The 16,591-nt window shown below is 37.6% G+C and overlaps 1 protein-coding gene across 2 annotated transcripts in view; it reads right to left on the bottom strand.

Moving 5' to 3' along the window:
• ATP7A (ATPase copper transporting alpha) overlaps positions 1-16,591 on the bottom strand; it is an 84,844-nt gene that overhangs the window by 21,176 nt on the left and 47,077 nt on the right. The window contains exons 9-14 of one of the 2 annotated variants that reach the window (XM_007447350.1): positions 14,943-15,176; positions 13,709-13,800; positions 11,828-11,955; positions 3,805-3,959; positions 3,457-3,591; positions 1,237-1,431 (exon numbers count right to left, since the gene is read on the bottom strand). In XM_007447350.1, the coding sequence (XP_007447412.1) occupies positions 1,237-1,431; positions 3,457-3,591; positions 3,805-3,959; positions 11,828-11,955; positions 13,709-13,800; positions 14,943-15,176 (939 nt within the window). The remainder of the gene's footprint in view (positions 1-1,236; positions 1,432-3,456; positions 3,592-3,804; positions 3,960-11,827; positions 11,956-13,708; positions 13,801-14,942; positions 15,177-16,591) is intronic. The other variant, XM_007447351.1, reaches the window with a different exon arrangement.

Raw genomic sequence — 16,591 nt, forward strand, 5'->3', positions numbered from 1 at the left:
GGCTTTCAGTACTAATGAATAGATCTGTAGGGGAAATCTGGGCAGTAGGCAAATGATTATAAGTAAGTAATTAAGTTGAAGTGTGCACCAGATAAGACCTTCTGGGTTGCTTTGACTTTATTGGGTCTAGATGAGAAGCCTTCCCTGAGAAGAGACAGCTCAGGGAACCAACAAGGGAAACTCAGACCAGGTAGGAAAAAGGAAGAGTCTGGAACTAAAGAACAGTCACCTCACAGTAAACTCAGATAACGAACCTTGAGAAATGAATAGCTTGAGGAACTGAGATGAAAAGAGATATGACAATTAAATACAAAGCATGATTCTGGATGAAATTAAAAACAGCTATAAAGGATTATGGAGTCAGCTGAGGAAACTGGAATATGGACAACAGATTAAACAAGAGTACTATATCAATATCAACTTCTTGATTTTGATCTTTGTACTGTGGTTATGTAAGAGATTGTCCTTGTTCTTAGGAAAGGGGCTTCATATCTGCAGTAAAGGGTATATGGGAGTTCTTTATACTATTCTTTCAACTTTTATTTAAGTTTGAAATCATATCAAAATTTAAAATTACTATAAAAATTAGTAGCCTGTATTCACTGGCTAGATGAGGTTCCAAATCTGTTCTAAGTTGTGTTCTGTGTTTATTACATGCATCTCTTTATAGTTTATATCCTCATAATAAGGACATACTAGAAGGAACATGGTTTCAGTTTAAGTCAAATAGCCTTGATTGAGATTGTGATGGAAATTCTAATAGGAGAGAGATCAGGGACAGGATTATATTCCTCAAGTCATAGTTGCAAACTGTCAGCTGGTGGCAGCAAAGGCAGAGGAACAGCAAGCCCTATCTAATGGCGAACAGCACAAACATGGAGCCACACACAAACGGGTTAGAAGCCTGATAGACTTGGGCAAATTGCCTGAGTAAATATCTATGGTGTCTTCCTGCCCTAAAGACCAGTCTAATCTGAGCTGGGATAGGACTCCAGGTTTTCCACACCAGGGTCTACTCTAAAGAGAGTAGGTCTGGAGTAGTTTTAGAGGTCTCATATAACTAAGGCCAATCCAGAGCAGAACCAAACTGACACCCTTCCTACCTCAACCCTCACGATAGTGCCAGAAGAGGCTCAGCTTATGGGCTATATAGAAATAATTTAAGACTCTATTTTTCAATACGGGTGCTATTGCCAGTTTGAATGAGACAACTCTTAGTTCTGGGGAGTATCTTACCTTATGAGCCATCTCCAATGGCTCACCACCTTTGATTAGTATGCCATTTTGAGCGCCTACTCCTGTACCCACCATCACGGCAGTTGGAGTGGCCAATCCCAGTGAACAGGGGCATGCAATGCACAGAACTGTGATTGAGGCTTGGAAAGCAAAGCGTATTATTGTTTCTGTTCGGGAGATACTTCTGTTGTAGCCCTTGAGAAGAAACGCATGAATTTTGATTACTGATTCAGAGCTGGATAAAACAAAAGGAACAAAGCTTAACTCTAATTAAATAAAACCACAATTTTGGAGTCACACATAATCCTGCTTAGCTACCAACATATGTTTTAGCTATTAGTAAGAAAACACTTTTTTTCTTTTATGAATATAAGATATTGTTGACATAACTGGTAAACAAGTTACAGTCCTAAAATCAAGATTTCAATTTTGCTGATTCCAGAGTTACAAACTATGGAGTGAATATAAGGAACATAATAAAAGTCAACTCCCCCCCCATATTGAGAGAATAAGTGTTTTATTAGGGACTTTCAAATATAGCTGCAAACATAGGACCCAATTCTCAACATATTTGATCCTGAACAAAAATAATTCTGTACTTCTGTATACTAACACCATAAAGCTGTCTTTCACACTATTCTTTAAAGACAATGAAAAAAATCACCCAGTTTGCAAAGGTTGCTTCACCACATTTCAATAAAATTCTTTTGGACAAAACAACGTGAACTGAGTATATCTGGTAGTATAGCTCTTAGTGACGCTTAGTATTTGCTTCTGTGGTTAAGTATGATCAATAGTATTAAGAGAAATCTCCTAAGGACTCCCTGAACTCATGAGAAAAATTCCTGAAGGAGACACATTCTAAAATACTTCCCAGAAATCCTCTTGTTCAATGAGTACTCAACCAATATGAATCATTTAAAGAAACTTTGTAATATTATACTAATGACCATATCATGGAATAGATACATAGATGTTATGATTCTACCTGTTCTTTAATTGAAGGGAAAAACAGCATGAAACAATGTAGAGCATGGCATTTTTAAAAGAAAGAAACACAACAAAGTAAGACTTTCTTAGTAATAATGGTTTTACAGTGCTATGTTCTTACTAAGTTCTCAAATACTTAAACTAAGTGATCATCTAAGAGTTATATATATAGAGAGAGACAGAGTTGGAAGGGATTTTCATAGACATCTAAGCTTATGCTTTCATATATGTCATAAGTGTATGTTTTCACCTACACTAATTCCAACCCTGAAATTTAGGTATTATTATCACTATATTACAGATGACAAAACTGAAGATAAGAGAAATTCAGTGACTTAAAGGTTTTATCTCTAACATGAGGTACAGTCCAGGTCTACTTTACCAGTTTATGACACCATACGTTAGAGAACATCATAGAACTAGAGAAAAGCAGACACTAATACTATATTTATAAAGCACTTAATAAATTACAAAGTGTGTCTAATATATATCATCTTATCTAACTTTTACAACTGCAAGTTATGTTGGATGAGCATTATTAAAATCTCACATGAGAGGTGAGGAAACCGAAACTCAAAGAGAAATCAAGTTGACCTAAGATCACACTGATGGTATGTGGCAGAGCTGAGATCCCAAGATTTTCCTCAATATATCCATTGTCCTTTATGAATGCAAAATCATGCTGGGACTCAGACTAAGTATAAAATGTGAAAGGTCACTATAGGCATACCTCGGAGATATTGTGGGTTCAGTTCCAGACCACCGAAATAAAGTGAGTCACAAGAATTCTTTGGTTTCCCAAGAATGTAAAAGTTATGTTTACACTATACCATAGTCTACTAAATGTGCAACATCATTATGTCTCAAGAAACATGTACATACCTTAATTAAAAAATAATGCTGTTGGAAAAATGGCGTCGATAGACTTGCTCGACGCAGGGTTGCCACAAACCTTCAATTTGTAAAAAACACAATATCTGCAAAGCACGATAAAGCAAAGTGCAATAAAACGAGGTATGCCTGTACTTGCTTTTGGAAAATCACAAGTCATAATGAAAAAAACCTTTTATGTTTTCTTTTATATTTACAGAAATGCAAATGTTATTCTTAACACCCTCTCACTCCAGTCTGTTAAAGATACCAGTAATTATTAGTTATTTTCCAATTAATTACTTATGCAAAAGATTCACACAGTTTTACATATGAAAAAAGGTGTTATAAGTCACTCACAGGAAAGTAGGTTTCCACGATTTCAAAATTCAGAAATCCAATTATAATCCAAACCAAAAGGGTAGCAATGGAAACAATGACAATAAAAGGAACAAAGTAGCCACTGAGTTTGTCTGCAAACTGCTGGATAGGAGCCTAGAATTAAAAAATAATAATAATGATATGTATATCAAAGTCTCCTTTTTTGATAATGAATAAGAGCATATTTAGTATTGAGCACAAATATTTTAATAAAGTCCATATTAATACAGCTAGAATTAATCAAAGGAACACATAAAAACTAGATCAAGATTTATACTGAGTGGGTTTTCATGAAAATACTTTGTTTCTCCTAGGGAGTTAATTTACCTTTGATGTTTGTGCCTCCTCTACAAGTCTGACAATTTGAGAAAGGGTTGTGTCTGCTCCAACATGGGTTGCACGGATAAGGAGTGACCCATTCTGGTTAATGGAACCAGCAATCACTGTGCTGCCAGACTTCTTAGCCACAGGCATTGCCTCCCCTATGTAAGGAGTAAAGATACATTTAGGGAGCATAAATAAATACTATCTTGAAATATACAGTTATTTGTCAATTGTCAATATCTAGAAAGGAGATTCTTCCTTCTTGAAATAGAATCTGGACAAATGCCTAGGTGAAGGTTGTCCTCTCTTTTTCCTTATGTCAGTTCTGGGCCAAACCCAGGGATATATATCTTAAACTGGAAAAACCTAATGTGTTAACTCTTATTGGCAGGTACTTTTGGACTTCCACCCTAGTCTTAGATCATTGCTTCTCAACCTGTTCCCAAGGAGCATTTATAAATGTAGGAGAGAGTTCTTGCTTGTAATAACTACAGGTGGAGCATGGGGTACTGCTACTGCAACTTAGTAGGCCAGGTTCATGGATATTAAATGCACCATGTGTAGGATAGTCAGTCAGAACTAAGAACTGTCCCATCCAAACTAGCAATAGCACCCCTACTGAGAAACACAGAATCCTAAATTATTTCCACACAATTCATAAACTGAGCCACTATCTTAAGGACTGAGGTAGGAAAGGTGTTATTTTGGTTCTGCTCTGTATTGGCCTTAGTTATCTAAGATCTCTAAAACTACTCCAGGCTTATTCTCTTTAGAGCTGACCCTGACGTGGAAAACCTGGAGTCCTATCCCAGCTCAGACTAGACCGGTCTTTAGGGCAGGAAGACCCAATAGGTATTTGCTCAGAAAAATTTGCCAAAGTCTACTGGGCTCTACAGCACCATGTGACAACTTCCTCTGGTTATACATTCTACTAATTAACAATCCTCAGGGAAAAGAGCCTTCAGTAGCATAAATAAAACCACAAAGAAAGTCTGCAGAAACTGATTTAATACATTCTTAAAAAAACTCATATTCTCTTCTCTCATTATTTACTTGGTCCACAGTTTCTACAAAAAGCTCTTCACCTTTCATGTCTATTTTTTTAACATCTTTATTGGAGTATAATTGCTTTACAGTGTTGTGTTAGTTTCTGCTGTATAACAAAATGAATCAGCTATAAGCACATGTATATCCCCATATTCCCTCCCTCTTGCATCTCCCTCCCACCCTCCTTATCCCACATCTCTAGGTGCTCACAAACCACCAAGCTGATCTCCCTGTGCTATGCGGCTGCTTCCCACTAGCTATCTATTTTACGTTTGATAGTGTGTATATGTCCATGCCACTCTCTCACTTTGTCACAGCTTACCCTTCCCCCTCCCCATATCCTCAAGTCCATTCTCTAGTAGGTCTGTGTCTTTATTCCCATCTTACCCCTAGGTTCTTCATGACCTTTGCTTTTTTCTTAGATTTCATATATGTGTGTTAGCATACGGTATTTGTTTTTCTCTTTCTGACTTACTTCACTCTGTATGACAGACTCTAGGTCCATCCACCTCACTACAAATAACTCAATTTTGTTTCTTTTTATGGCTGAGTAATATTCCATTGTATATATGTGCCACATCTTCTTTATCCATTCATCTGATGATGGACACTTAGGTTGCTTCCATGTCCTGGCTATTGTAAATAGAGCTGCAATGAACATATTGGTACATGGCTCTTTTTGAATTATGGTTTTCTCAGGGTATATGCCCAGTAGTGGGATTTCTGGGTCGTATGGTACTTCTATTTGTATTTTTTAAAGAAACCTCCATACTGTTCTCCATAGTGGCTGTATCAATTTACATTCCCACCAACAGTGCAAGAGTGTTCCCTTTTTCCCACACCCTCTCCAGCATTTATTGTTTGTAGATTTTTTGATGATGGCCATTCTGACTGGTGTGAGATGATATCTCATTTTAGTTTCGATCAGCAATTCTCTAATGATTAGTGATGTTGAGTATCCTTTCATGTGTTTGTTGGCAATCTGTATATCTTCTTTAGAGAAATGTCTATTTAGGTTTTCTGCCCATTTTTGGATTGGGTTCTTTGTTTTTTTGATATTGAACTGCTTGTATATTTTGGAGATTAATCCTTTGTCAGTTGCTTCGTTGCAAATATTTTCTTCCATTCTGAGGGTTGTCTTTTCGTCTTGTTTATGGTTTCCTTTGCTGTGCAAAAGCTTTTAAGTTTCATTAGGTCCCATTTTTAAATTTTTGTTTTTATTTCCATTTCTCTAGGAGGTGGGTCAAAAAGGATCTTGATGTGATTTATGTGACAGAGTGTTCTATGTTTTTCTCTAAGAGTTTAATAGTGTCTGGCCTTACATTTAGGTCTTTAATCCATTTTCAGTTTATTTTTTGTGTATGGTGTTAGGGAATGTTGTAATTCATTCTTTTACATGTAGCTGTCCAGTTTTCTCAGCACCACTTATTGAAGAGGCTGTCCTTTCTCCATTGTATATTCTTGCATCCTTTATCAAAGATAAGGTGACCATAGGTGTGTGGGTTTATATCTGGGATTTCTATCCTGTTCCACTGATCTATATTTCTGTTTTTGAGCCAGTACCATACTGTCTTGATTCCTGTAGCTTTGTAACATAGTCTGAAGTCCGGGAGCCTGATTCCTCCAGCTCCGTTTTTCTTTCTCAAGATTGTTTTGGCTATTCAGGGTCTTTTGTGTGTCTATAAAAATTGTGCAATTTTTTTCTTCTAGTTCTGTGAAAAATTTCATTGGTAGTTTGATAGTGATTACACTGAATCTGTTGATTGCTTTGGGTAGTATAGTCATTTTCACAATGTTGATTCTTCCTATCCAAGAACACAGTATATCTCTCCATATGTTTGTATCATCTTTAATTTCTTTAATCAGTATCTCATAGTTTTCTGTATACAGGTCTTTTGTCTCCTTAGGTAGGTTTATTCCTGGTATGTTATTCTCTTTGTTGCAATGGTAAATGGGAGTGTTTCCTTAACTTCTCTTTCAGATTTTTCATCATTAGTGTATAGGAATGCAAGAGATTTCTGTGCATTAATTTTGTATCATGCTACTCTACCAAATTCACTGATTAGCTCTAGTAGTTTTCTGGTAGCATCTTTAGGGTTCCCTACATAGAGTCTCATGTCATCAGCAAACAGTGACAGTTTTACTTCTTTTCCAATTTATATTTCTTTTATTTCTTTTTCTTCTCTGATTGCCATGGCTAAAACTTCCAAAACTATGTTGAATAATAGTGGTGAGAGTGGGCAACTTTTTCTTGTTCCTATCTTAGGAGTAATGGTTTCAGTTTTTCACAACTGAGAATGATGTTGGCTGTGGGTTTGTCATATATGGCCTTTATTATATTGAGGTAGGTTCCCTATATGCCTAATTTCTGGAGAGTTTCTATCATAAACGGGTGTTGAATCTTGTCAAAAGTTTTTTCTGCATCTATTTAGATGATCATATGGTTTTTCTCCTTCAATTTGTTAATATGGTGTATCACAATGATTGATATGCATATATTGAAGAATCCTTGCATTCCTGGGATAAACCCCACTTGATCATGGTGTATGATCCTTTTAATGTGCAGTTGGATTCTGTTTGCTAGTATTTTGTTGAGGATTTTTGCATCTATGTTCATCAGCGATATCGGGCTGTAGTTTCTTTTGTGACATCTTTGTCTGGTTTTGCTATCAGGGTGACGGTGGCCTCATAGAATGAGTTTGAGAGTCTTCCTCCCTCTGTTGTATTTTGGAAGAGTTTGAGAAGGAAAGGTGTTAGCTCTTCCCTAAATGCTTGATAGAATTCACCTGTGAAGGCACCAGGCCCTGGGCTTTTGCTTGTTGGAAGATTTTTAATCATAGTGTCAGTTTCAGTGCTTGCGATGGGTCTGTTTATATTTTCTGCTTCTTCCTGGTTCAGTGTCAGAATGTTGTGCTTTTCTAAGAATGTGTCCATTTCTTCCAGGGTGCCCATTTTATTGGCATAAAGGTGCTTGTGGTAATCTCTCATTATCCACTGTATTTCTGCAGTGTCAGTTATTACTTCTCCTTTTTCATTTCTAATTCTGTTGATTTGAGTCTTCCCCCTTTTTTTCTTGATGAGTCTGGCTAATGGTTTATCAATTTTGTTTATCTTCTCAAAGAACCAGCTTTTAGTTTTACTGATCTTTGCTACTGTTTCCTTCATTTCTTTTTCATTTATTTCTGATCTGATATTTAAGATTTATTTCCTTCTACTAACTTTCAGGGTTTTTTTGTTCTTCTTTCTCTAATTGCTTTAGATGTAAGGTTAGTTTGTTTATTCGAGATTTTTTTTTTGAGGTAGGACTGTATTGCTATAAACTTCACTCTTAGAACTGCTTTTGCTGCATCCCATAGATTTTGGGTTGTTGTGTTTTCATTGTTATTTGTTTCCAGGTATTTTTTGATTTCCTCTTTGATTTCTTCAGTGATCTCTTAGTTATTTACTAGTGTATTATTTAGCCTCCATGTGTTTGTATTTTTTACAGTTTTTTCCCTGTAATTGATATCTAGTCTCACAGCACTGTGGTCAGAAAAGATACTTGATACGATTTCAATTTTCTTCAATTTCCCAAGGCTTGATTTGTTACCCAAGATATGATCTATCCTGGAGAATGTTCCATGAGCACTTGAGAAGAAAGTGAATTCTGTTGTCTTTGGATGGAATGTCCTATAAATATCAATTAAGTCCATCTTGTTTAATGTATCATTTAAAGCTTGTGTTTCCTTATTTATTTTCATTTTGGATGATGTGTCCATTGGTGAAAGTGGGGTGTTGAAGTCCGCTACTATAATTATGTTACTGTCAATTTCCCCTTTTATGGCTGTTAGCATTTGCCTTATGCATTGAGGTGCTCCTATGTTGGATGCATAAATATTTACAATTGTTATCTTTCTTCTTGGATTGATCCCTTGATCATTATGTAGTGTCCTTCTTTGTCTCTTGTAATAGTCTTTATTTTAAAGTCTATTTTGTCTTATATGAGAATTGCTACTCCAGCTTTCTTTTGATTTCTATTTGCATGGAATATCTTTTTCCATCCCCTCACTTTCAGTCTGTATGTGTCCCTAGGTCTGAAGTGGGTCTCTTGTAGACAGCATATATATGGGTCCTGTTTTTGTATCCATTCAGCCAGTCTATGTCTTTTGGTTGGTGCATTTAATCCATTTACATTTAAGGTAATTATTGATATGTATGTTCCTATTCCCATTTTCTTAATTGTTTTGGGTTTGTTTTTGTAGGTCTTTTCCTTTCCTTCTTTTGCCTGCCTAGAGAAGTTCCTTTAGCATTTGTTGTAAAGCTGGTTTGGTGGTGCTGAATTCTCTGAACTTTTGCTTATGTGTAAAGGTTTTAATTAATCCATCAAAACTGAATGAGGGGGCTTCCCTGGTGGCACAGTGGTTTGAGAGTCTGTCTGCCGATGCAGGGGACACTTCGTGCCCCAGTCCAGGAAGATCCCACATGCCGCAGAGCGGCTGGGCCCGTGAGCCATGGTCGCTGAGCCTGTGTGTCCAGAGCCTGTGCTCTGCAACAGGAGAGGCCACAACAGTGAGAGGCCTGTGTACCGCAAAAAAAAAAAGAAAAAAAAAATGAATGAGATATTCACTGGGTAGAGTAATCTTTGTTGTAGTTTTTTCCCTTTCATCACTTTGAATATGTCCTGCCACTCCCTTGTGGCTTGCAGAGTTTCTGCCAAAAAATCAGCTCTAAACCTTATGGGGATTCCCTTATATGTTATTTGTTGCTTTTTCCTTGCTGCTTTTAACATTTTTCTTTGTATTTAATTTTTGATAGTTATTTAATGTGTCTCAGCATGTTTCTCTTTGTGTTTATCCTGCATGGTACTCTCTGTGCTTCCTGGACTTGATTGACTATTTCCTTTCCCATGTTAGGGAAGTTTTCGACTATAATCTCTTCAAATATTTTCTCAGATCCTTTCTTTATCTCTTCTTCTTCAGGGACCCCTATAATCCAAATGTTAGTGCATTCAACGTTGTCCCCAAAGTTTCTGAGACTGTCCTCAATTCTTTTTATTCTGTTTTCTTCATTCTGCTCCCTGTCAGTTATTTCCACCATTTTATCTTCCAGGTCACTTATCCGTTCTGCTGCCTCAGTTACTCTGTTACTGATTCCTTCTAGAGTATTTTTAATTTTAGTAATTGTGTTGTTCATCACTCTTTGTTTCCTCTTTAGCTCTTCTTGATCCTTGTTAAATGTTTCTTGTATTTTCTTCATTCTGTTTCCGAGATTTTGGATCATCTTTACTATCATCTGTCTGAATTCTTTTCTAGGTAGGTTGCCTATTTCATCTTCATTTATTTGGTCTTGTAGTTTTTTACCTTGCTCCTTCATCTGTAACATATTTTTTTGTCATTTCATTTTTTTTCTTTGATCGGTGGTGGTGTATTCCTGTCTTACTGGTAGTTTGGCCTGAGACATCCAGCACTGGAGTTTGCAGGCAGTTGGATAGAGCTGGGTCTTGGTGCTGAGATGAGGACCTCCAGGAGGCCTCACTCCAATTGATATTCCCTGGGGTCTGAGGTTGTCTGTTAGTCCAGTGGCTTGGACTCGGAATTCCCACCACGGGAACTCGGGCCAAACCTCCAGCCTCGGAACCAAGATCCCACAAGCTTTGTGGTGTGGTAAAAAAAGAAAAAAAAAAGGAAGAAAGAAAGAAAAAAATGAGCAGTACAATATCAACGAATAAAAAATAAAATAAAATTAGAAAGATAAAAATTGTATTAGGAAAAATAAAATTATAATTGAAACAACTGCAACAAGGTAAAATAAAACCACAACAGAAAAAAGAAAAAAAAAAAACAAGGTGGGGGGCAGGGAAGAAGCCAAAAGGAGAGATCACTAACAAAGTATAAAGAATAAAATAAAATTACAAAAATAAAAGAAAAAAATAAAAAAGACTTGGCTATGGGGGTGGAGTTTGGGGGGTGGAACTTAGGCAGGGGCAGGGTTTAGGGTGCGGCAGGACCTAGGCGGGTGGGGAAGTGACATTTGAGCTTGGGGTGGGGCCTAGATGGGGAGACATTCAAGCGTGGGGCAGGGCCTCTGCTTAGGACCTGCACCAAAGGGGAGAGGCAGCACCTGGAAATGAGGGCCTCTGGACTGTGGAGTTCCCGAGTTTGGAGGTAGGGCCCTGGGTGAGGGTGTGTGGGTGGGGTTTAGGCCCAGCTCATTGGAGCGGGTCTCCGAGTATAGAGGTAAGGCCCTGGGTGGGGGTGTGGGGCAGGGCTTGGGCTCCAAGGGAGCCCAAGGGAGGGAGGCTCCAAGGGCAGAGGATTAGGCCTGGGAGCCCAACAGGTGCCCTGGTGCCTAAGTGGACAGGGAAAGCACTGGCCCCTTCCCTTTCATTCCTTCTTGCCCCTCCCCCACCACCTCCCCCAGGGTCTCCCCTGTTCCTGATGGACCCCTAACCATGGGTGGGTCCCATTGGGTGTAGGAACGCCTCCCCTCCCCCAGCCACCCCTCAGAGGTGCCAGTCCCAGAGGTCCGGACTTTACTTTTGCTCCCCCTTCCCTCCCACTCCCTCAGGACCTGCATGGCTGGAGGGGGCCTAGGTGGGCAGAGGATCAGGCCCGGGATCTCAGAAGGTTCCAGGGCCCAAGTGAGCAGGGGAAGCCTGGCCATGCTCCCTTTTGATCCTCTGTCCTCCCAGTGGTTCCCTAATTTCCTCCTTCGGGTGTGGGATCCCTGCCCCTCAGGGGCGCCAGTCCCATCCCGCCTCCACTTCTCCTCCCCCTTCACTCCCCCCATGCCCCATGTCCTACCCGGTGGCTGGGGGTTCCTCCCATCCCGTTAGGTGTCCGTGGTTCCCCACTGGTGCCTGGTAGGTGCCCTAGTTGTGAGGAGATGCGAATTCTGCATCCTCCTAGTATGCCATCTTTTGGACTTCTTTCATGCCTATTTTTAATTAACACTTTGGATTCACTTCACTTTCATGTCATGATCCTCTGAAAGAACATACCTGTGATGAGGGACTCATCTACCATAGAATGTCCTTCAATAACACGCCCATCCACTGGAAATTTGCCTCCTGGAACCACTTTAATGATGTCTCCACGTTGTACAAGTTCCACATCCACTTGCTCTTCACTGGATATGAGTTAAAATAAAAAGCACCATGACAGTATGCTTCTCCCCCTGATCTATCCATGCAAGCTTTTTAGTTGACATCAAGCTTGTGGCCCCATAATTGCTACCAATGGAAGTTAGAACCAACATTTAAGTTAGGAACTACAGTGTCAGTCTTTTTCACTGTTGGGGAATAGCTCAGTAGCTAGCACAAAGAAGCACTCTAAATATTTGTTGAATAGTCATTGAACTAATAAATGAAAGCTTTAGAAAGAATGTAATGGGTTTTACTGAACAAAACAACTAATTTATTGTATACATTTGCCTAAATAATTTTACGAGGAAAGGAATGAGAAATACAAAAGAATGAAATCTAATCAAGTCTTTAGCTCTAACTTCCAGTTTATAGGTAATATAGGAGTTATAGAACAAGTTAAATGATTCCAGATGGAAACAGAGACAAATTTGGACTGTGGGATTTTCTAAAGGACTACTGATAGATGTTTCTTTACCAAGTCAAATGTATGGAGAGGGAGGAGCAGGGAGGAGCAAGGGAGGGAGAACTGGAGAGAGGAGCTGTTCTACATTAAAACAAACATGTCAGGAGAAAGACAAATACTGTATGATGTCACTTATATGTGCAATCTAAAAAATATAACAAACTAGTGAGTACAACAAAAAAGAAGCAGACTCACAGATGTAGAGAAATAACTAGTGGTTACCAGTGGGAAAAGGGAACGGTGAAGAACAATATAGGGTAGAGGATTAAGAGGTAGAAACTACTATGTATAAAATAAATAAGTGACAAGGATATATTGTACAACATGGGGAATATAGCCAATATTTTATAATAGCTATAAATGGAGTATAACCTTTAAAAATTGTGAATCACTACATTGTACACTTGTAACTTATATACTATTGTACATGAACTATAACTCAATTAAAAAATCAAAAAAAAAACCAAACAGGGGCTTCCCTGGTGGTGCAGTGGTTAAGAATCTGCCTGACAATGCAGGGGACATGGGTTTGATCCCTGGTCTGGGAAGATTGCACATGCTGTGGAGCAACTAAGCCCATGCGCCACAACTACTGAGCGCCTGCGCTCTAGAGCCCGTGAGCCACAACTACCGAGCCCATGCACCACAACTACTGAAGCCTGTGCACCTAGAGCCCGTGCTCTGCAACAAGAGAAGCCACCACCATGAGAAGCCCGTGCACTGCAGCGAAGAGTAGCCCCCGCTCGCTGAAACCAGAGACAGCCCGCACACAGCAATGAAGACCCAACACAGCCAAAATAAACAAAACAAAAAAACTCAAAACTTAAAACAAACAAACAAACATATCAGTCAAATGCAGTGACACATGGACCTTTTCTGAATTCCATTTCAAACAAAGAAACTTAAAACAGTTTGGAGACAACACGAGAAATGTTAATATGGACTGTGTATTAGATCACATTAAAGAATAATTGTTCATTTTGTTAGATGCAGTATGGGCATTATGATTATATAAGACTATGTCTTTTTTTAGAAATACAACAGGAATATCTGCATTAAAACCATATAACTGGGATTTACTTTAAAATTCAACTGCAACAACAGAAAGAAAAATAGATTGTATAGACAAAGTAAAGTGTGGCAAAATGTGAATAATTGTTAAATCTGGGAGATAGATTATGTGAGTTCATTATACCTTTCTCTCTACTTCTGTGTATATTTGATATTTTTCCTAAGAAGTTAAAAAGAGAAGGAAGAATAATGAAGGTAAATACCTCAAGACGATATTAGCAGAGTCGAGAGTTACAATAGTTGCTTCTGTAGCTTGTAGTGAAATTAGTTTGGCAAGAGCCTCTGATGTTTTGCCCTATAAATTAAAACACATATGTTAACAATGCTAAGGAAGAAAAAGTCTTATGTAAAATAAATGCATAATCTTTAACATTTACTTAAAGGACAGCTTTAGGAATGTTAATTAATTCAAATCAGAAAATGTTTCACGTTGAAAATATGAAGTACACAAAATATAAAATGTATTATTAGGTATAATTTATAAATAAATAATGTAAATTAATAAGAAAAACATCAGAACCCAATAGGTACATGAGCAAAGGACATAAATAGGCAATTCATTTAAGAAGAAATATAATACCTGCTGTGTAGAAAATGTTTATCTCTGCTATTAATGGAAGAAATGCAAACTAAAGCAACTCTATGATACCATTTAATGCCTACTAACTTAGCAAAAATTTAGATAGGAGTCAGTGCTGATGAAGTTGTAGTAAAACTACTTCACTAACATACCCTTGATGGCAAAAATTGTAAGATTAGTAGCATGAGCCATAGAAAGATTTATGCCCTTTAATCATATCCTTTGTAATTTACCCTAAGATAGTAATTCAGTAGAAATAACTATTAAACATGTTTAATGCAGGATTACCTAAAATTAAACTCTGGAAACAATCTAACTGAGAATAAAATCAGAATGGTTTAGTAAATTATAGCACATTGATTTGAGAGAATATTATTCAGAAACACTGAGTAATTACCTAGACTGCAAAAATGGGGAAAAAACTTTAAAGTGTTAAGAGCACAAAGTGGTATGGATACCATGTTTGTCACTCTGTAAAATATAAACGTATGTGGAACAGGATTAGAAAGTGATTTCCGTTATACCATGGGATTGTGGGTGAATTTTTTTCCATCATTATGTTAAATCTGTGGTTGCATCAATTTTTCCATTAATAATGTGATATAAGTAAAATAAGTACTCTTAAATGTCTCTTAAAATAAACAAGGACATGCTGTATTATCTAAAGTATTAATTCCATAAATTTGGTAAATCTTCTAAAGGAATATTTAACCTAAAATACTGCCAAAACAAAAATACTTCTTTTAGTACATCGTTAACTACATAAATCAATGTATATTCCCAATAATTGGTCTATAAAATATTATGGTCATTTACCCACCCAAGATTTTAATAAATGTCACCCTTTCTTACTTTACCTTTGCTACATGTTCCAGCCACCGGCCTAGTGCAATAAACACAAATAGCATAGGAGGTGTGTCAAAGAAAGTAACAGGGTTCACTTTGGCTCTCTCATACATTGCAACCAGAAGAATAACCAAAGAATAAGCAAATGCAATGGTAGTTGCCAGCACAATCAGTACGTCCATATTTGCAGTTTTATGTTTCAGTGCTTTGTAGGCCTGAATGTAGAAGTGCCAGCCTCCAAAAAACTGTAATATAGAAACAGTGATTAGTGCTTTTAAAAAAAGCTGAAATTCACATATATACCGAAATAACTAAGATATAGTATCAATGTTAATTTCCTTTGGCTTTTATTTAATCCATAAACAACTAAGGAGAGATTATTTTTTTGGCTGCACCATGCGGCCTGCAGGATCTTAGTTCCCCAACCAGGGATCGAACCTGGGCCATGGGGAATTCCCCTAAGGAGAGATATTTTTTTTTTTTAAGCTGAAACAATAGTGCTTGTATTTTAGCAGATACGAGTGTGTGTGTGTGTGGGGGGGGTGGATTCAAATTGTTGTACAAGCCCTTGGCAGCTCTCTGCTATGATCCAATGGATATTCCATAATATAAAGAAAGTCAAGTGGTTCTCAGAGTCTTCTTTTTGAAGCCAGCAAAAACAAGAACCAGGAAAAGAATTACATTCTTTTGACAATGATTTTTTATATAAAACTCACCTCCCTCTTTTCAAATTCAACCTATCACAAGCTATTGGATCTGTCCACTGTTTTCGTTAGGAAACATAACCGAAAAGCTTATTGTTCATTAGTATAGAGAAACATATTAAGATGTTTTAAAAATAATTATTGCTTTTTATAAGGATCAGAAAAAGGAATAGATCTACTAGATGGAAGTGCTCCACAGTAAAATTTTATCTCAAAAGAAGAGTTGAAAAGTCCAAAGAAGACATACAGACGGCCAAGAAACACATGAAAAGATTTTCAACATCACTAATTATTTGAGAAATGCATATCAAAACTACAGTGAGGTATCACCTCACAGTGGTCAGAATAGCCATCATCAGAAAATCTGCAAACAGTAAATGCTGGAGCGGCTGTGGAGAAAAGGGAACCCTCTTGCACTGTTGGTGGGAATGTAAATTGATACAGCCACTACGGAGAACAGTACTAAGGTTCCTTAAAAAACTAAAAATAGAATTACCATATGACCCAGCAATCCCACTACTGGGCATATACCCAGAGAAAACCATAATTCAAAAAGACACATGCACCCCAATGTTCATTGAAGCACTATTTACAATAGCCAGGTCATGGAAGCAACCTAAATGGCCACTGACAGACGAATGGGTAAAGAAGATCTGGTACATATATACAATGGAATATTACTCAGCCATAAAAGAGAATGAAATTGGATTATTTGTAGAGACGTGGATGGACCTAGAGACTGTCAAACAGAGTGAAGTAAGTCATAAAAAGAAAAACAAATATCGTATATTAACGCATATATGTGGAATCTAGAAAAATGGTACAGATGAACTAGTTTGCAAGGCAGAAATGGAGACACAGATGTAGAGAACAAACGTATGGACACCAAGGGGGAAAGTGGGGGCCAGGGGAGGATGATGAATTGGGAGATTGGTATTGACATATATACACTAATA

This window comes from Lipotes vexillifer, unplaced genomic scaffold (genome assembly GCF_000442215.2).
Source record: "Lipotes vexillifer unplaced genomic scaffold, Lipotes_vexillifer_v1.1 scaffold945, whole genome shotgun sequence".
Classification (NCBI taxonomy): Eukaryota; Metazoa; Chordata; class Mammalia; order Artiodactyla; family Lipotidae; genus Lipotes; species Lipotes vexillifer.